Genomic DNA, 21595 nt, shown 5'->3' with positions numbered 1-21595 from the left:
AAATCATCACCTTACACTTTGAGCACCTTGTCTACACAATACACAATAACTGACTCTGCACTATTTTGTAGCCAAAAGCACTGCTAGTGTTGCGCTATGTTTGTGTTCACGGTCTTGTCCTATTTTTACACTGGTTCGTTGTTGTTGTTGTTGTCGGCTCCGTTGTTGTGTTGTTGTCGGCTCCACAATGTCGCAAAAGAGTCCTATGTATGTCAAGAACAAATGGCAATAAAATGATTCTGATTTTAATTCTGATTGATGATTTGAACCAACACCTGACAACACTTGAACACTTGAACATCTTGAACACTTGAACATCTTACCTGATAGACAATCACTGATGACTATACAACAACGACTGCACAACTGTAATCTTGCACAGCTGTATAAGGTCAAGGTCAAGGTCAACTGTAATCTTGCACAGCTGAATACTTGAATGTTATTTAATTACACTGCCTTCATCAGAAACACAGTCATCCATGATCAGAGGGGATAAATAGATGAGGATTAGACTGCTCGACTACTACGGACAGTAAACTCCCAGTTTGGGAACCGTTCAGTGTCTAGCCGAGTACCTAGGACTGGAATGAGGAGCTGATTAGCACTGATAAGACACCGGAAGGACAAGCCATTACAAGAATTACAATGTTCCTATACTTGTTACACATGGCGAAGAAACTTTCTATTCTGTTCTATTCATAATGTTACAATGGACATATTGTAGCACCAATTAGAACCACAACACTGAACTCTTTAGTGAAATCTAAACTAGAAAGTAGATATTTATATTTACCTTTTCATTTTAGATTTTAGTCATTTAGCAGACGCTTTTATCTAAAACGATGTACATCTGTCTAGAGTAGTTGAACCCACTGCACATTCACAAGTGGCACCAGCAGTCACAGCAAAAAAAGTCAATGTAGGATATCACTAACAGAACAATATAGTTAGTTAACTTTCAGACACATGTACCCAATGCAACTAATGTTGTGCAAGTGCATTGGGTAGAATCTACTCACACCAATGAGGAGCACGAAGCTCAACAAAATAAGCTCAAGTCACTAACCTCTTATTGGGGTGAGGGATTTCTTTGCAACTGTCGGTTATGCTGCCTCTGTCAACATACACGCACGCACGCATGCACACACACAAACACACGCACACACACACAAATACACGCACACACGCACACACACGCTGCTGCTGGGTGGCCTCTCAGCCATGTGAGACATGTCACACATCTAATTCATTGGACTCCCGCACGAACCATCTCTCTCGCAGGTGAGCAAATACACACACATATGATACAGACGCACACATTGTCTTATACTGTAGGAGTTAGCAAATACACGCACACATACGCGCGCGCGCACACACACACACAGTCAAATACACATACAAACACACACAGTCTCATACTGTAGAAGTTAGCAAATACACACAAACACACACATACAAACAAACATCCTATCATTTTATTTATAAAGCACTTTTCATTGTCAATCATAGTTTTGCTGAAATAATCACTCCGTCATTAAGAAAGGGATTTATGGTGACGCTCATTTAAGGGGGCATAGAGATCTACAGCGTAAACACAAGGGCACATTAATTCCACTTAAATGGTCAAAGACATGTATGGATGACAATTCATACATTCACTGGGATGATATGCCCTACAGTCTCTGAGTGTAAAATGAGTCCTTGGTCCTCTGCTGGTCTTCCTACCAGAGCATGGAGCACATATATGGGGAGGGGTGGGACGCAAACGGCTGAGATCAGCTGCGTGTATTTATCCTGGCATGAGTTAGAGAGAGGGGAGGAGACGTCGTGGAGTGGTCCTGACTGTAACTAAGCTCCATGGTAACTGGTAGAGCGCAAGCTCGCCTAGGGCGCGTAGTTTACGCAAAGCGTCCTCGCCAGGTAGCAGATGCCCAGAAGAATCCCCCCATCACCCGACAGCAGCTTTATAAACAGTATGTTCATATTAAGTGTTCATATTCCTCTTGGACAAGGACAGTTGGACCTGCGCCGAATGGAACCAACAACTTTATAACCAGCCTATTAACATTCTGCATTAATTTGGCAAGAAGTCATCGTCCCACGTTGCACGCTAAATGGGTGTGCAAAGATTGGAATTTTCCTATTTTAACCAAGTGACTCTCTTGACGCACAACAGGCGGGGCCCACATGCCTTGTGTAAAGCGATCCGCGGGGGACTTTAATGTGACAGTTCGCTGGGAGATCATTCCACATTGATGGGACTAAAGCGGAAACGGACGATGGCAAAGAGCCGCAGCCTCATAACTGGGATGTTGATCGTTCTGCAGTCTGTCATGAGCCGAGTGGACTTGATGGAAACCTATGGTAAGTCTTCTACTTATTTACTGGTTTGTTCATACCGTGCGTGTGTGTGTGTGTGTGTGTGTGTGTGTGTGTGTGTGTGTGTGTGTGTGCGTGCGTGTGTGCGTGCGTGTGTGTGCGTGCGTGCGTGTGTCAATCATAGCAGCCCAAAATGTACATAGTGATATTCATAATGATGAGAGCCTTCCTGTGCTGTTTGGCTATCCGTTCTATATCTCCTCACGGGTCAGCTGTAGCTCCTCATGCTAAAAACAACCTACTGTCTGTCTAACACCATTACTTACACGACCCGTTTCTACTGTCTAACACCATGACTTACACGACCTGTTTCTACTGTCTAACACCATGACTTACACGACCTGTTTCTACTGTCTAACACCATGACTTACACGACCTGTTTCTACTGTCTAACACCATGACTTACACGACCTGTTTCTACTGTCTAACACCATGACTTACACGACCTGTTTCTACTGTCTAACACCATGACTTACTCAACCCGTTTCTACTGTCTAACACCATGACTTACTCAACCCGTTTCTACTGTCTAACACCATGACTTACTCAACCCGTTTCTACTGTCTAACTCCATGACTTACTCAACCCGTTTCTACTGTCTAACACCATGACTTACTCAACCCGTTTCTACTGTCTAACTCCATGACTTAGACGACCTGTTTCTTCATTCAGTGGTGGATCTAAACTGTGTCATGCGTGAAACTGGATTATATTACCAAAGTGATCCCTCATAGTTCCTATAGGTCCATCCCAAATAACCACAAGGACATCTTTTAGTCTTCTGTGGCCGTGAGAACGCTATGTGGACACAACACTCGTCCTTCCTGGGCCGGGGCTGTGAGGCTGACCAGCCGGCGTGAGGAATGCCAGGCATGCTTTCACCCTGGCCTGTGAAGAGGTCAGCTAGCTGGGACTGCGTTAGGACACACCTCTGTCCCTGCTAGGCTAGTGTGGACTGGGACTGCGCTAGGACACACCTCTGTCCCTGCTAGGCTAGTGTGGACTGGGACTGCGCTAGGACACACCTCTGTCCCTGCTAGGCTAGTGTGGACTGGGACTGCGCTAGGACACACCTCTGTCCCTGCTAGGCTAGTGTGGACTGGTGGGACTGCGCTAGGACACACCTCTGTCCCTGCTAGGCTAGTGTGGACTGGTGGGACTGCGCTAGGACACACCTCTGTCCCTGCTAGGCTAGTGTGGACTGGTGGGACTGCGCTAGGACACACCTCTGTCCCTGCTAGGCTAGTGTGGACTGGGACTGCGCTAGGACACACCTCTGTCCCTGCTAGGCTAGTGTGGACCGGTGGGACTGCGCTAGGACACACCTCTGTCCCTGCTAGGCTAGTGTGGACCGGTGGGACTGCGCTAGGACACACCTCTGTCCCTGCTAGGCTAGTGTGGACTGGGACTGCGCTAGGACACACCTCTGTCCCTGCTAGGCTAGTGTGGACTGGGAATGCGCTAGGACACACCTCTGTCCCTGCTAGGCTAGTGTGGACTGGAAATGCGCTAGGACACACCTCTGTCCCTGCTAGGCTAGTGTGGACTGGTGGGACTGCGCTAGGACACACCTCTGTCCCTGCTAGGCTAGTGAGTGATAAGACAACTTCAACAAAGAGATTCCACACAAACAAGTCAGGAAGGCATGGACCAAATAGAGACAATGAAAATCAGCAGAACTAATCAATAGATTTAAATATATGAATGGAAATACATGAACTGAACTAGTTAAAACATAATGAATCAGGCCCATTATGTTTAGGATAACTAACGCCAATGTGCTAGCCAGTACAAACATGGTCTCCTCAGAACGAGTCTGATAGTTTTCTACCACTGCAGGTCCAGCAGCACAGCGCCACCATGGTAGGGTTAGGGTTAGGGTTAGGAAACACTGCTTCACCCTAACACCGCTTCACCCTAACACCCCTTCACCCTAACACCCCTTCACCCTAACACCACTTCACCCTAACACCACTTCATCCTAACACCGCTTCACCCTAACACCGCTTCACCCTAACACCCCTTCACCCTAACACCACTTCACCCTAACACCACTTCACCCTAACACCCCTTCACCCTAACACCCCTTCACCCTAACACCCCTTCACCCTAACACCACTTCACCCTAACACCACTTCACCCTAACACCCCTTCACCCTAACACCACTTCACCCTAACACCCCTTCACCCTAACACCGCTTCAACCTTACACCACTTCACCCTAACACCCCTTCACCCTAACACCCCTTCACCCTAACACCACTTCACCCTAACACCGCCTCACCCTAACACCCCTTCACCCTAACACCGCCTCACCCTAACACCACTTCACCCTAACACCGCCTGACCCTAACACCACTTCACCCTAACACCCTTTCACCCTAACACCCCTTCACCCTAACGCCGCTTCACCCTAACACCCCTTCACCCTAACACCACTTCACCCTAACACCGCCTCACCGTAACACCATTTCACCCTAACACCACTTCAACCTAACACCCCTTCACCCTAACACCACTTCACCCTAACACCCCTTCACCCTAACACCCCTTCACCCAAACACCCCTTCACCCTAACACCCCTTCACCCTAACACCGCCTGACCCTAACACCACTTCACCCTAACACCACTTCACCCTAACACCCCTTCACCCTAACACCACTTCACCCTAACACCGCCTCACCCTAACACCCCTTCACCCTAACACCACTTCACCCTAACACTGCTTCACCCTAACACCCCTTCACCCTAACACCGCCTGACCCTAACACCACTTCACCCTAACACCTCTGTGCGTGAGTGAGGTGTGGGTGCACGGTGATTGGCATTGTGCACGTGACCCTAAGATGCACGTGGCTGGTGCGAGCGTGAGATGGTGTGGCGGGGGCACCGGAGGTCAGAGGGGGGCATTTCTTACAGAAACGCTTTCTTATATGTTGTGACTGACATGTCAGCACAGGAATGAAGACCAGGTGACCTAATCCCTTTGTGCTCTCCTCGTGGGTCGACTATGCAGATGTGCAGAGGCTGCCCCCTTCAGAGGAGGATGTGCTGGTGGACTCGGGGTCCACCAGACACAGGGGGCCGAGATGGGTGGCCAATCCCAAGCCAGCAGTCCCCAGCTGGGCCAATGACAAGAGGGGGCACTACCGAGACCAGGATGAAGAGGAGTCAGACCCAGACCTGCTCACTGAGCAGGGACATGACAACATCACCCAGATAGAAGTACAAACACATCCATACAACATCCAGATAGAAGTACAAACACACATCCATACATCACCCAGATAGAACAAACACATCCATACATCACCCAGATAGAACAAACACACATCCATACATCACCCAGATAGAACAAACACACATCCATACAACATCATCACCCAGGCACTGTAGGCACTTCAAAGAGCACAAGCCCTTTTTCTTTTTTTGTGTGAGAGAATTTCGAGCGAGTGATAGAGGAGATAAAAACACATCCATACATCAGCCAGATAAAAACACACATCCAACAAGGACACATCCATACACATCCAACAAACACACATCCATACAACACCAGCCAGATAAAATATTCATTTTTACGATGGGACTTACATATCTTGACCTTATTTAGAAAAAAAATAATATTTACTGTATACATTTTATAATATACATTTTATAGATTAATTAGTGCCTCTGTTTTCTTAATGACTGTGATTGTTTGAGCATGTTGAGATTGTTTCACAATGAAAAGTGCTTTATAAATAAAATTAATAATAATAAGTATTATTATTATTATTATTACTATTACTATTATTATTATATCAATGATAATAATAATAATACCAATTTTCCCCCACAGGGATTATTAAAAAAAAACTAAGAACTTATTATTAGTATTTATTTTATTTTATTTTTTCTATTATTACAACTTTTTTTTCTTCGCAGGAATTAGTGTAATAAACAAACGTTTGTGTTGTCAGGATAAGGATCATAGCTATTACACGTCCAAGATCTACGGGCCGGCCGACAGCGGAGCCAGAGACCTGTGGGTGGACGTGGTGGACATGGACCAGGGCAGAGGGAAGGTCCTGTCCACCACACACAGACAAGCAGCGGTACGGGCCTCAGCTCTGGCTAGGGGAGCACAAGGAGCAAGGGTCGTAGAATAGTCCCAAAGCCCAATTCACACCAACCGGTCAGTAGTGTCTAACTGCTTCTGCCCACTTCTTGGCCGGTGTCAGACATGAATAATTTTAATGATTTAAATGATTTGGGAGAAGTGCTCTGATTGGCTAAAATATGACTGACAGCCAAGGCCTATTCAACTGAAGCAGCCAAAAAGTGAGTCTGACCTTTCTCGCTCAGCTCCAATGTCGGACGATGAGGTTTTCACAACCCCTAACCCCTAACCCTTTCATAATGGTGCCCTGGTTACACAGCAACAATGTGAAACAGTATATAAACAATATGAAATCACATGTGTATATTTTACACATTCAAATACAACCATTGCAGGCTTCTCATGAGCATTCTTATATTGTACTTTGTGTTTCTGTGAGTAAAGTGGTCCTTTGGTTTTATATTGTCAGAGAGTAAAGTTGTCATCCATCCATCCATCTTCATCCGCTTATCAGGGGTCAGGTCGCGGAGGCAGCAGTTCCAGCAGGGGGCCCCAGACATCCCTTTCCCTGGCAGCATCAACCAGCTCTGCCTGGGGAATCTTTATCCGCTTCCAGGCCAGTGCGGAGATGTAATCCCGCCACCTAGTCCTGGGTCTACCCCGCGGCCTCCTCCCAGCCGGACACGCCTGGAACACCTCCCTAGGGAGGCGCCCAGGAGGCATCCTCACTAGATGCCCAAACCACCTCAAGTGGCTCCTTTCGGCGCAAAGGAGCAGCGGCTCTACTCCGAGTCTCTCCCGGATGACTGAACTTCTCACCTGATCTCTCAGGGAGACCCCAGCCACCCTCCGGAGAAAACTCATTTCGGCCGCTTGTATCCGTGATCTCGTTCTTTCGGTCATGACCCATCCTTCATGACCATAGGTGAGGGTGGGGACGAAGATAGACTGGTAGATCGAGAGCATTGCCTTTTGGCTCAGCTCTCTTTTCATCACAACAGTGCGGTAAAGCGACTGCAGAACCGCACCAGCTGCTCCGATTCTCCGGCCAAGCTCCCTCTCCATGGTTCCCTCACTCGTGAACAAGACCCCCAGGTACTTGACTGAATGTAATACTTGAACTCCTTCACTTGGGGTAAGGACTCATTTCCTACTCGGTGCGGACAGACCACCGGTTTCCTGCTGAGAACCATGGACTCAGACTTAGAAGTGCTGATTCTCATCCCAGCCGCTTCACACTCAGTTGCAAACCTATCCAGAGAGTGCTGGAGGTCGCAGGCAGATGATGCCATCAGGACCACATCATCTGCAAATAGCAGCGACGTGATCCCCAGCTCACCAAACTGCAAACCCACCTCCGCTGACTATGCCTCGATATCCTGTCCATGAAAATCACAAACAGGATTGGTGACAAAGCGCAGCCCTGGCGGAGGCCAACCCCCACCGGAAAGGAAGACGACTTACTGCCAAGGACACGGACACAGCTCTCGCTCTGGGTGTACAGGGATTGGAAGGCCCTAAGTAGGGACCCCCTCACCCCATACTCCCGCATAACTCTCCACAAGACCTCTCGAGGGACCCGGTCGTAAGCCTTCTCCAAGTCCACAAAACACATGTAGACAGGTTGGGCAAACTCCCAAGCCCCCTCCAAGATCCTTGCGAGAGTGAAGAGCTGGTCGGTGGTTCCACGACCAGGACGAAATCCGCATTGTTCCTCTTGGATCCGAGGTTCGACTATCGGCCGGGCCCTCCTTTCCAGCACCTTGGAGTACACTTTCCCTGGGAGGCTGAGTAATGTGATGCCTCTAAAATTGGCACACACCCTCTGGTCCCCTTTTTTAAATATTGGGACCACCACCCCAGTCCGCCACTCCTTTGGCACTGACCCGGATTTCCACGCAATGTTAAAGAGGCGTGTCAACCAAGACAGCTCCTCAACACCCAGCACCTTCAGCATTTCTGGACGGATCTCATCAGTCCCTGGGGCTTTGCCACTGTGGAGTTGTTTGACTACCTCAGTGACCTCCTCCAGGGAAATTGACGATGACCCCCCATGATCTTCCGGCTCTGCCTCGATCGTAGAGGGTGGATTAGTCAGGTTCAGGAGTTCCTCAAAGTGCTCCTTCCAATGCTCAACAACCTCCTCAGTTGAGGTCAGCAGTGTCCCTTCCTTGCTGTATACAGCTTGGATGGTCCCCCACTTTCCCTTCCTGAGATGTCTGATGGTCTTCCAGAAATACTTTGGTGCCGACCGAAAGTCCTTCTCCATGGTTTCTCTGAACTCCCCCCACACCCGCTGCTTTGCCTTGGTCACAGCCGAAGCCGCAGCCCTCCCGGCCAGTCGATACCCTGCAACTGCTTCTGGAGTCCCCCGGGTTAACATATCCCGGAAGGCCTCCTTCTTCAGTCGGACAGCTTCCCTGACCACCGCTGTCCACCACGATGTCCTAGGGTTACTGCCCCTTGAGGTACCTATGGCCCTCAGGCCGCAGCTCCCAGCCACAGCTTCAGCAATGGAGGCTTTGAACACCGACCACTCATGCTCAATGTCCCAACCTCCACAGGGATGCCAGAGAAGCTCTGCTGGAGGTGGCAATTGAAATCTCTCCAGACAGGCTCTTCCTCCAGATGTTCCAAGTTCACCCACACAACACGCTTGGGTTCTCCAGATCTGTCCAGATGTTTCCCCCGCCATCGAAACCAGCTCACCACCAGATGGTGATCAGTGGACAGCTCTGCCCCTCTCTTTACCCGAGTGTTCAAAACACATGGCCTCAGATCGGCTGATACGATAACAAAATCTATCATCGATCTTCGGCCTAAGGTGTTCTGATGCCAGGTGTACTTGTGGGCATCCTTGTGTTCGAACATGGTGTTTGTTATGGACAAACTGTGACTAGCACAGAAGTCCAACAACAAAACAACTCGGGTTCAGATCGTGGTGGCCATGCCTCCCAATCACGCCCCTCCAAGTTTCTCCATCATTGCCCACGTGTGCATTGAAATCCCCCAATAGGACAGTGGAGTCCCCTGCAGGAGCCCCAAATAGGACTCCACTCAGGGTCTGCAGGAAGGCTGAGTACTCTGAACTGCTGTTCGGTGCATAAGTACAAACCACAGTCAGAGTCCCCCCCTCTCGTCCACTGGGGTGAACTCCAGCACAGAGTAAAGTTGTCATTTGGTTTTCTATTTTCAGAGAGTAAAGTTGTCTTTGTGTTTCTATTTTCAGAGAGTTAAGTTGTCCTTTGGTTTTCTATTTTCAGAGAGTAAAGTTGTCCTTTGGTTTAATATTTTTAGAGAGTAAAGTTGTCTTTGTGTTTCTATTTTCAGAGAGTAAAGTTGTCCTTTGATTTTCCTTTCTACGGTCATATTCTACGGGAGATCACTGTGGCAACTGGAGGTAATTACCTTTTTTGTTTCATGAAATGCTTTAATACAAGAGTGAGATATCATCTCATGGGTTTCTCTCTGATCGACATCGACGCTCTCCTCCAGGATTTATCTACACTGGAGACGTCATCCACAGGATGTTGACGGCCACCCAGTACATCGCCCCCCTCATGGCCAACTTCGACCCTGGACTCTCCAAACATTCCACTGTTTTCTACTTTGACAATGGTGAGAGAGCTTTTCAATTGTTTAGTTTCTATTATAAAAGTGGAGTTGTGGTGTATGTGGGTGTATTTGTGTGTGTGTGTGTGTGTGTGTGCGTCTGTGTGTGTGTGTGTGTGTGTGTGTGTGTGCTAGGCACGGCGTTGGTGGTGCAGTGGGACCGTGTTCACCTCCAGGATAGTGTAAACCAGGGAACGTTCACCTTCCAGACCACTCTCCACAGTGACGGCAGGATCATCTTCGCCTACAGAGAAGTGACAGACTCCTCCAGTGTCTAAACTGTGCAGATACAATGCAATACATGAGGAAGAATAGAAGTTGCACTCTGTGACTAGTCTTTTCCATCCTTGTTGTCCCTAGGTTCCCATTGACATCAGTGAGATCTGTGCTGTGAATCACCCAGTGAAGGTTGGCCTATCAGATGCGTTTGTGGTGCTCCATGAGATCGAACAGATCCCAAGTGAGTAACTCTCTACAGACAGGATCACATACAGTCAGGCTGTGAACGATCAGACCTTCTTTACCAATGTGTCCGTGTTCTTCCAGATGTTCGCAGGAGAACCATCTATGAGTATCACAGAGTAGACATCATGAAGTCCAAGATCTCCAACCACACAGCTGTGGAGATGCTGCCTCTCCCAAGTATGTCAGACTACACAGCTCTGTACACATATTAAAGCTGCAATATATAACTTCTGCGTTATGTGCCCGCAAGCTACAAACTAGCGATGAGGGAAGATTCTTTCTGCCAGGGTAAACGCAGTCTCCTTCCCTGAGTCCAGCAGAGCCAAACAGCAGTCTACACAGATGCAGAGCCGAACAGCAGTCTACAGAGATGCAGAGACAAACAGCAGTCTACACTAGGGTTGCTCAAAATTCCTGAATCAGACCTTTTTTAAATCCAGGGATTATAGAGCCCCCTCCCAGGAATTCCCGGGATTTCCATAGAAACCGGAAGTGCACAATATCTATCTAACAAGGGGAGCTGGGGTTGGAAACATACTGTATGAACTATGCAAGTGTTATGACGCATACTGTCTGCCAGTATTAGAACACACACCAGGGACTCCCTGCATCTTGATGCTTTGGTAAACCTGTCAGCCGTTTACACACTTCAAAACGCTTTCCCGATTACAGCAATTATCTGATGCAACAAGTGTATCTCCTGAAGAAATGAATGTCCACAACATCCAATACTTTCAAGGAACTTTACTAACTCTGGTGTGGCTGAATACGTTACTCACACAGGACTCTACTAGCACTCAACGTCTCATGTGCCTCTACCAAGGTTATTATAGTTAACGAAAACTAACTAAAAAACGAAAACTAGGTGTGAAAAAACATTTTAGTTAACTGAAATAAAAATAAAAACTAGGCTTTACAAAAAAACGATAACTAACTAAAACTGTATTGTTTGTTTACACAACAAACTAAAATAAACTAAAATTATTGAGAAAATGTCCTTAGTTTTAGTCTTTTTCATTTCATACATAAGCCTAGTATTTTGGATGGATATGAAATCTATCCTCCATTTTTCTTTAGCTGTGCCCCTGCGCAGAAGTAACCTGACGTGGTCCAGATGGTTTGTTTCACATGGAGTGAAACAAAGTGAGCTCACGAGATCAGGATGGTCTCACCAGGCTAGCGCAGAAGAAGAAAAAAATAAAACATACTGAAACTAATAAAAACTAAACTAAAACTAAGCATTTTCAAAAAATAAAAACTAAACTAAACTAGCAAACCTGATTTAAAACTAATCAAAACTAAACTGAAATTGAGAACAAAAAGTTAAAACGATATAAAAATAAAAACTAATGAAAAAAGCAAAACTATTATTACCTTGGCCTCTACTAGCACTCAACATCTCATCTGACTCTACTAGCACTCAACATCTAATCTGACTCTACTAGCACTCAACATCTAATCTGACTCTACTAGCACTCAACGTCTCATGTGCCTCTACTAGCACTCAACATCTCATCTGACTCTACTAGCACTCAACATCTCATCTGACTCTACTAGCACTCAACGTCTCATGTGCCTCTACTAGCACTCAACGTCTCATCTGACTCTACTAGCACTCAACATCTAATCTGACTCTACTAGCACTCAACATCTCATCTGACTCTACTAGCACTCAACGTCTCATGTGCCTCTACTAGCACTCAACGTCTCATCTGACTCTACTAGCACTCAACATCTAATCTGACTCTACTAGCACTCAACATCTCATCTGACTCTACTAGCACTCAACATCTCATCTGACTCTACTAGCACTCAACATCTCATCTGACTCTACTAGCACTCAACGTCTCATCTGACTCTACTAGCACTCAACATCTAATCTGACTCTACTAGCACTCAACATCTCATCTGACTCTACTAGCACTCAACATCTCATCTGACTCTACTAGCACTCAACATCTCATCTGACTCTACTAGCACTCAACGTCTCATCTGCCGTAACTGCTCTACTCTACTGGACAGGGGTATTCACCAAAATAAGGATTCTACTGTAAAGTAGGACAATCACCATCCACTTTTAATTCATGGATATTGCAGTGCAATCATTGACATGGCTATCTACTTTGCGAGCTAGCAGCTTATTTTACTAACATGGCTATCTGCTTTGCTAGCTAGCAGTAGACAGAGCCCTATTACAGTGGGAACCACTTATAGCAATCATGTTTGTCAGGGTCAAATTGATCACTATTAGTGGATGATTATAACCAAATTTTACATCGCTACACCGTGTCAGCCTCCTCCCGGTGCACAAACACAATAACATTATTTCTCTTCATAAGTCACTCAAACCAGTTCATGGAAACATCCTCTCCCAGGCTCTCTGCCAATTCTTCTGCCGTTTAAGGGCTCAAGGGGCATTACGTGACCAGGGATTATCAATCCACTTGGAAGAGCAGCGGGAGTTGATCAACCACAGGTGCACATTCAAGAATGTTTCACCGCTTCATCTCATTGGCTCATTGGTAGTTTGATGGTACAGTCACACATGGGCAAAATTAATATTCACCAGGTGAAGGACCATTGCATAGACCATACACAGACACAGAGCAGTCTGCTAACTCAGGAGTCAAACAGCAGTCTGCTAACTCAGGAGTCAAACAGCAGTCTGCTAACTCAGGAGTCAAACAGCAGTCTGCTAACTCAGGAGACCCTCAGAGCCAAACAGCAGTCTGCTAACTCAGGAGTCAAACAGCAGTCTGCTAACTCAGGAGACCCTCAGAGCCAAACAGCAGTCTGCTAACTCAGGAGACCCTCAGAGCCAAACAGCAGTCTACACAGATGCAGCTTTCACAGTAGTAGCTACATCATTTATCCTTCTTAATTTATCATAGCATTATTTACATACTTAAAATCTCTCAAAAAATCGTACATACCGCAGCTTAAAAAAATAAAAGAATAATTGTATAAATGATCACCATTTGTCTCTCTACTCCTCTTGCTGCAGCCTGTCTCCAGTTCTCGAGCTGTGGTCCCTGCGTCACGTCTCAGATTGGCTTCAACTGCACCTGGTGCAGCCGTCTACAGAGGTACTGACTAAAGTATTGGAACTGGGCCCTCATTTGGAAAGGATCCAGGTCCACTTGTATTGTTACTGTATTATCTCAGTCTCCCATATGATTATGGGAGACTCACTTTTCTGGCCCCCGGGTGATACTGTTTTTTTGCTTCCCTCTGGAATATGTAGGGGTGGGACGTATGCCCACCTCTCTTGTTCTCCGTAAAGCGCATTGTGTTGCCTCTGTGTATGAAATGCGCTATACAAATAAAGCTTTGATTGACTGATTGATTGATTGATTAACCTTGAGTTCATCTATTGGCTCTATAGCTATTGGACTTATATCTGTGTTTGTCTCATAACCTCTGGATTTGGGAGAGCTATTAACTCATCTTGTGTTCATTTGTGTCTCAGATGCTCCAGTGGTTTTGACAGAACCCGCCAGGACTGGGTGGACCACGGCTGTCCTGAGGAGGTACTGCAGACGATTGTTGCTGTCAAAGACATATTACTGAACGGGCCTGCCAGGCCCAGGGGCCCAAGAGCTCAGGGGGCCCTTTGCATTTCTTGTCACATAGTCAAAAGGCTTATTCATTGAATAACAGAGGCTGCCCTTTGAGTATGCACATGTCCACCATAGACTTTAAGTCCACCATGTGCATACTCAAATTTCATCTCTCTCAGGCTGCAGGAAGTACCAGAACAGTACTGTCCATTTGTGAATCATCTAGGTTTCCCAAATGGACACCATCAATTTCTCATGACAGGCTTTAAGTCCACCAATTTTCGTGACAATCGGAGCATGTTTAAAATCAAGCCTCCTGATTGGCTGTTGCCAACAACATGTCTGTCTTAAGGGAGCATCCCCCTAGGTGCTCATCGATTTTCATTCCGATCGGAGCAAGTTAAAAATCAAGTGTGATTGGCCAAAAAAAACTCGTAGGCCATCCACCTGTCAGACTTTTAGTTTAATCGGAAGAGGTGAACTTAGAACACCACCCAACACCTCTCACTCCCCTCCAGAGCACCCCACGGGGGGAACCTGGCATAAATCTGGTGAGACTCCGCCCTATACGGACAGCAGGGATGGACTGTACAGTAAACCCCCCTTCTACAATGAATTTTTACTGGAATGGACAAAAAGTATCCCATTTGGATAGGAGCAGTAACTCCACCCCCTTCTGGAATGAATTGTTACTTAAATGGACAAAAAGTATCCCATTTGGGTAGTAGCAGTAACCCCCCCTTCTGGAATGAATTTCTACTCAAATGGACAACAAGAATCCCATTTGGTTAGGAGCATGAGACTGCCCCCCGCTGGAATTGACATGTCGGTACACTTTATAACCGAAATGTAACCGAAATTTTAACAGGTATGTAGTACAAGCAATTCTGATCAGAGATCTGCCCCCCAGGGGTGTCTAGTCCAGTCCTAGGCCGAGCAGTGACAAATGTAATTATTTCCACCTGAAAAAAAACATAAGGGGTATGTATGGCGTTTTTTTTTTCAGACCAAATTTATTTTGATCTACAATCTTCATGAACATTCACAGGCATGTAGTACAAGCAATTCTGATCAGAGATCTGCAACTCATGGGTGTCTAGTCCAGTCCTAGGCCGAGCAGTGACAAATGTAATTATTTCCACCTGAAAAAAAACATAAGGGGTATGTATGGCGTTTTTTTCTTTCAGACCAAATTTATTTTGATGTACAATCTTCATGAACATTCACAGGCATGTAGTACAAGCAATTCTGATAAGAGATCTGCCACCCAGGGGTGTCTAGTCCAGTCCTAGGCCGAGCAGTGACAGATTTAATTATTTCCACGTGAAAAAAAACATAAGATGTATGGCGTTTTTTTTTCAGACCAAATTTGTTTTTATCTACAATCTTCATGAACATTCACAGGCATGTAGTACAAGCAATTCTGATCAGAGATCTGCCACCCAGGGGTGTCTAGTCCATTCCTAGGCCGAGCAGTGACAAATGTAATTATTTCCACCTGAAAAAAAACATAAGGGGTATGTATGGCATTTCTTTTTTTTCAGACCAAATACATTTTTATCTACAATCTTCATGAACATTCACAGGCATGTAGTACAAGCAATTCTGATCAGAGATCTGCCACCCAGGGGTGTCTAGTCCATTCCTAGGCTGAGCAGTGACAAATTTAATTATTTCCATCTGAAAAAAAACATAAGGGGTATGTATGGTGTTTTTTTTTCAGACCAAATTAATTTTTATCTACAATCTTCATGAACATTCACAGGCATGTAGTACAAGCAATTCTGATCAGAGATCTGCCACCCAGGGGTGTCTAGTCCAGTCCTAGGCCGAGCAGTGACAAATTTAATTATTTCCACCTGAAAAAAAACAAAAGGGGTATGTATGGCGTTTTTTTTTCAGACCAAATAAATTTTTATCTACAATCTTCAAGAACATTCACAGGTATGTAGTACAATCAATTCTGATCAGAGATCTGCCACCCAGGGGTGTCTAGTCTATTCCTAGGCTGAGCAGTGACAAATTTAATTATTTCCACCTGAAAAAAAACATAAGGGGTATGTATGGCGTTTTTCTTTTCAGACCAAATACATTTTGATCTACAATCTTCATGAACATTCACAGGCATGTAGTACAAGCAATTCCGATCAGAGATCTGCCACCCAGGGGTGTCTAGTCCATTCCTAGGCTGAGCAGTGACAAATTTAATTATTTCCATCTGAAAAAAAACATAAGGGGTATGTATGGCGTTTTTTTTTCAGACCAAATTAATTTTTATCTACAATCTTCATGAACATTCACAGGCATGTAGTACAAGCAATGCTGATCAGAGATCTGCCACCCAGGGGTGTCTAGTCCATTCCTAGGCTGAGCAGTGACAAATTTAATTATTTCCACCTGAAAAAAACAAAAGGGGTATGTATGGCGTTTTTTTTTCAGACCATATACATTTTTATCTACAATCTTCATGAACATTCACAGGCATGTAGTACAAGCAATTCTGATCAGAGATCTGCCACCCAGGGGTGTCTAGTCCAGTCCTAGGCCGAGCAGTGACAAATTTAATTATTTCCACCTGAAAAAAAACATAAGGGGTATGTATGGCTTTTTTTTTTCAGACCAAATAAATTTTTATCTACAATCTTCATGAACATTCACAGGCATGTAGTACAAGCAATTCTGATCAGAGATCTGCAACTCATGGGTGTCTAGTCCATTCCTAGGCCGAGCAGTGACACATGTAATTATTTCCACCTGAAAAAAAACATAAGGCGTATGTATGGCGTTTTTTTTTCAGACCAAATTAATTTTTATCTACAATCTTCATGAACATTCACAGGCATGTAGTACAAGCAATTCTGATCAGAGATCTGCCACCCAGGGGTGTCTAGTCCAGTCCTAGGCCGAGCAGTGACAAATTTAATTATTTCCACCTGAAAAAAAACATAAGGGGTATGTATGGCGTTTTTTTTTCAGACCAAATTAATTTTTATCTACAATCTTCATGAACATTCACAGGCATGTAGTACAAGCAATTCCGATCAGAGATCTGCCACCCAGGGGTGTCTAGTCCATTCCTAGAATGAGCAGTGACAAATTTAATTATTTCCATCTGAAAAAAAACATAAGGGGTATGTATGGCGTTTTTTTTTCAGACCAAATTAATTTTTATCTACAATCTTCATGAACATTCACAGGCATGTAGTACAAGCAATGCTGATCAGAGATCTGCCACACAGGGGTGTCTAGTCCATTCCTAGGCTGAGCAGTGACAAATTTAATTATTTCCACCTGAAAAAAACAAAAGGGGTATGTATGGCGTTTTTTTTTCAGACCAAATACATTTTTATCTACAATCTTCATGAACATTCACAGGCATGTAGTACAAGCAATTCTGATCAGAGATCTGCCACCAAGGGGTGTCTAGTCTATTCCTAGGCTGAGCAGTGACAAATTTAATTATTTCCACCTGAAAAAAAACATAAGGGGTATGTATGGCGTTTTTTTTTCAGACCAAATAATTTTTTATCTACAATCTTCATGAACATTCACAGGTATGTAGTACAAGCAATTCTGATCAGAGATCTGCCACCCAGGGGTGTCTAGTCCAGTCCTAGGCCGAGCAGTGACAAATTTAATTATTTCCACCTGAAAAAAAACATAAGGGGTATGTATGGCGTTTTTTTTTCAGACCAAATTAATTTTTATCTACAATCTTCATGAACATTCACAGGCATGTAGTACAAGCAATTCCGATCAGAGATCTGCCACCCAGGGGTGTCTAGTCCATTCCTAGGCTGAGCAGTGACAAATTTAATTATTTCCACCTGAAAAAAAACATAAGGGGTATGTATGGCGTTTTTTTTTCAGACCAAATAATTTTTATCTACAATCTTCATGAACATTCACAGGTATGTAGTACAAGCAATTCTGATCAGAGATCTGCCACCCAGGGGTGTCTAGTCTATTCCTAGGCTGAGCAGTGACAAATTTAATTATTTCCACCTGAAAAAAAACATAAGGGGTATATGTATGGCGTTTTTTTTTCAGACCAAATAATTTTTTATCTACAATCTTCATGAACATTCACAGGTATGTAGTACAAGCAATTCTGATCAGAGATCTGCCACCCAGGGGTGTCTAGTCCAGTCCTAGGCCGAGCAGTGACAAATTTAATTATTTCCACCTGAAAAAAAACATAAGGGGTATGTATGGCGTTTTTTTTTCAGACCAAATTAATTTTTATCTACAATCTTCATGAACATTCACAGGCATGTAGTACAAGCAATTCCGATCAGAGATCTGCCACCCAGGGGTGTCTAGTCCATTCCTAGGCTGAGCAGTGACAAATGTAATTATTTCCATCTGAAAAAAAACATAAGGGGTATGTATGGCGTTTTTTTTTCAGACCAAATTAATTTTTATCTACAATCTTCATGAACATTCACAGGCATGTAGTACAAGCAATGCTGATCAGAGATCTGCCACCCAGGGGTGTCTAGTCCATTCCTAGGCTGAGCAGTGACAAATTTAATTATTTCCACCTGAAAAAAACAAAAGGGGTATGTATGGCGTTTTTTTTTCAGACCAAATACATTTTTATCTACAATCTTCATGAACATTCACAGGCATGTAGTACAAGCAATTCTGATCAGAGATCTGCCACCCAGGGGTGTCTAGTCCAGTCCTAGGCCGAGCAGTGACAAATTTAATTATTTCCACCTGAAAAAAAACATAAGGGGTATGTATGGCGTTTTTTTTTCAGACCAAATTAATTTTTATCTACAATCTTCATGAACATTCACAGGCATGTAGTACAAGCAATTCTGATCAGAGATCTGCCACCCAGGGGTGTCTAGTCCATTCCTAGGCTGAGCAGTGACAAATTTAATTATTTCCACCTGAAAAAAACAAAAGGGGTATGTATGGCGTTTTTTTTTCAGACCAAATACATTTTTATCTACAATCTTCATGAACATTCACAGGCATGTAGTACAAGCAATTCTGATCAGAGATCTGCCACCCAGGGGTGTCTAGTCCAGTCCTAGGCCGAGCAGTGACAAATTTAATTATTTCCACCTGAAAAAAAACATAAGGGGTATGTATGGCTTTTTTTTTTCAGACCAAATACATTTTTATCTACAATCTTCATGAACATTCACAGGCATGTAGTACAAGCAATTCTGATCAGAGATCTGCAACTCATGGGTGTCTAGTCCACTCCTAGGCCGAGCAGTGACACATGTAATTATTTCCACCTGAAAAAAAACATAAGGGGTATGTATGGCGTTTTTTTTTCAGACCAAATTAATTTTTATCTACAATCTTCATGAACATTCACAGGCATGTAGTACAAGCAATTCTGATCAGAGATCTGCCACCCAGGGGTGTCTAGTCCATTCCTAGGCTGAGCAGTGACAAATTTAATTATTTCCACCTGAAAAAAACAAAAGGGGTATGTATGGCGTTTTTTTTTCAGACCAAATACATTTTTATCTACAATCTTCATGAACATTCACAGGCATGTAGTACAAGCAATTCTGATCAGAGATCTGCCACCCAGGGGTGTCTAGTCCAGTCCTAGGCCGAGCAGTGACAAATTTAATTATTTCCACCTGAAAAAAAACATAAGGGGTATGTATGGCTTTTTTTTTTCAGACCAAATACATTTTTATCTACAATCTTCATGAACATTCACAGGCATGTAGTACAAGCAATTCTGATCAGAGATCTGCCACCCAGGGGTGTCTAGTCCATTCCTAGGCTGAGCAGTGACAAATTTAATTATTTCCACCTGAAAAAAACAAAAGGGGTATGTATGGCGTTTTTTTTTCAGACCAAATACATTTTTATCTACAATCTTCATGAACATTCACAGGCATGTAGTACAAGCAATTCTGATCAGAGATCTGCCACCCAGGGGTGTCTAGTCCAGTCCTAGGCCGAGCAGTGACAAATTTAATTATTTCCACCTGAAAAAAAACATAAGGGGTATGTATGGCTTTTTTTTTTCAGACCAAATACATTTTTATCTACAATCTTCATGAACATTCACAGGCATGTAGTACAAGCAATTCTGATCAGAGATCTGCAACTCATGGGTGTCTAGTCCACTCCTAGGCCGAGCAGTGACACATGTAATTATTTCCACCTGAAAAAAAACATAAGGGGTATGTATGGCGTTTTTTTTTCAGACCAAATTAATTTTTATCTACAATCTTCATGAACATTCACAGGCATGTAGTACAAGCAATTCCGATCAGAGATCTGCCACCCAGGGGTGTCTAGTCCATTCCTAGGCTGAGCAGTGACAAATTTAATTATTTCCACCTGAAAAAAAACATAAGGGGTATGTATGGCGTTTTTTTTTCAGACCAAATCATTTTTATCTACAATCTTCATGAACATTCACAGGTATGTAGTACAAGCAATTCTGATCAGAGATCTGCCACCCAGGGGTGTCTAGTCTATTCCTAGGCTGAGCAGTGACAAATTAAATTATTTCCACCTGAAAAAAAACATAAGGGGTATGTATGGCGTTTTTTTTTCAGACCAAATAATTTTTTATCTACAATCTTCATGAACATTCACAGGTATGTAGTACAAGCAATTCCGACCAGAGATCTGCCACCCAGGGGTGTCTAGTCCATTCCTAGGCTGAGCAGACAAATTTAATTATTTCCATCTGAAAAAAAACATAAGGGGTATGTATGGCGTTTTTTTTTCAGACCAAATTAATTTTTATCTACAATCTTCATGAACATTCACAGGCATGTAGTACAAGCAATTCCGACAAGAGATCTGCCACCCAGGGGTGTCTAGTCCATTCCTAGGCTGAGCAGACAAATTTAATTATTTCCATCTGAAAAAAAACATAAGGGGTATGTATGGCGTTTTTTTTTCAGACCAAATTAATTTTTATCTACAATCTTCATGAACATTCACAGGCATGTAGTACAAGCAATGCTGATCAGAGATCTGCCACCCAGGGGTGTCTAGTCCATTCCTAGGCTGAGCAGTGACAAATTTAATTATTTCCACCTGAAAAAAACAAAAGGGGTATGTATGGCGTTTTTTTTTCAGACCAAATACATTTTTATCTACAATCTTCATGAACATTCACAGGCATGTAGTACAAGCAATTCTGATCAGAGATCTGCCACCCAGGGGTGTCTAGTCCAGTCCTAGGCCGAGCAGTGACAAATTTAATTATTTCCACCTGAAAAAAAACATAAGGGGTATGTATGGCGTTTTTTTTTCAGACCAAATTAATTTTTATCTACAATCTTCATGAACATTCACAGGCATGTAGTACAAGCAATTCTGATCAGAGATCTGCAACTCATGGGTGTCTAGTCCATTCCTAGGCCGAGCAGTGACAAATGTAATTATTTCCACCTGAAAAAAAACATAAGGGGTATGCATGGCGTTTTTTTTTCAGACCAAATAATTTTTATCTACCATCTTCATGAACAT

General features: G+C 44.0%; 1 protein-coding gene across 1 annotated transcript in view; it reads left to right on the top strand.

Annotated features, from left to right (window-relative positions):
- Nucleotides 1-2279: 2279 nt before the first annotated feature.
- plxdc2a (plexin domain containing 2a) overlaps nt 2280-21595 on the top strand; it is a gene marked incomplete at both ends in the record, with an annotated part of 29055 nt that continues 9739 nt past the window's right edge. The window contains 10 exons of the mRNA XM_084458362.1: nt 2280-2364; nt 5397-5605; nt 6343-6477; nt 9813-9882; nt 9978-10100; nt 10230-10348; nt 10455-10554; nt 10641-10736; nt 13564-13645; nt 14029-14089. Of these exons, the coding sequence (XP_084314488.1) occupies nt 2280-2364; nt 5397-5605; nt 6343-6477; nt 9813-9882; nt 9978-10100; nt 10230-10348; nt 10455-10554; nt 10641-10736; nt 13564-13645; nt 14029-14089 (1080 nt within the window). The remainder of the gene's footprint in view (nt 2365-5396; nt 5606-6342; nt 6478-9812; nt 9883-9977; nt 10101-10229; nt 10349-10454; nt 10555-10640; nt 10737-13563; nt 13646-14028; nt 14090-21595) is intronic.

The sequence above is a fragment of the Borostomias antarcticus genome (assembly GCF_949987555.1).
Source record: "Borostomias antarcticus genome assembly, chromosome: 24".
NCBI classification, from domain to species: domain Eukaryota; kingdom Metazoa; phylum Chordata; class Actinopteri; order Stomiiformes; family Stomiidae; genus Borostomias; species Borostomias antarcticus.
Note: the sequence above shows the minus strand (reverse complement) of the source record. Positions and strands in the feature narration are given on the sequence as shown.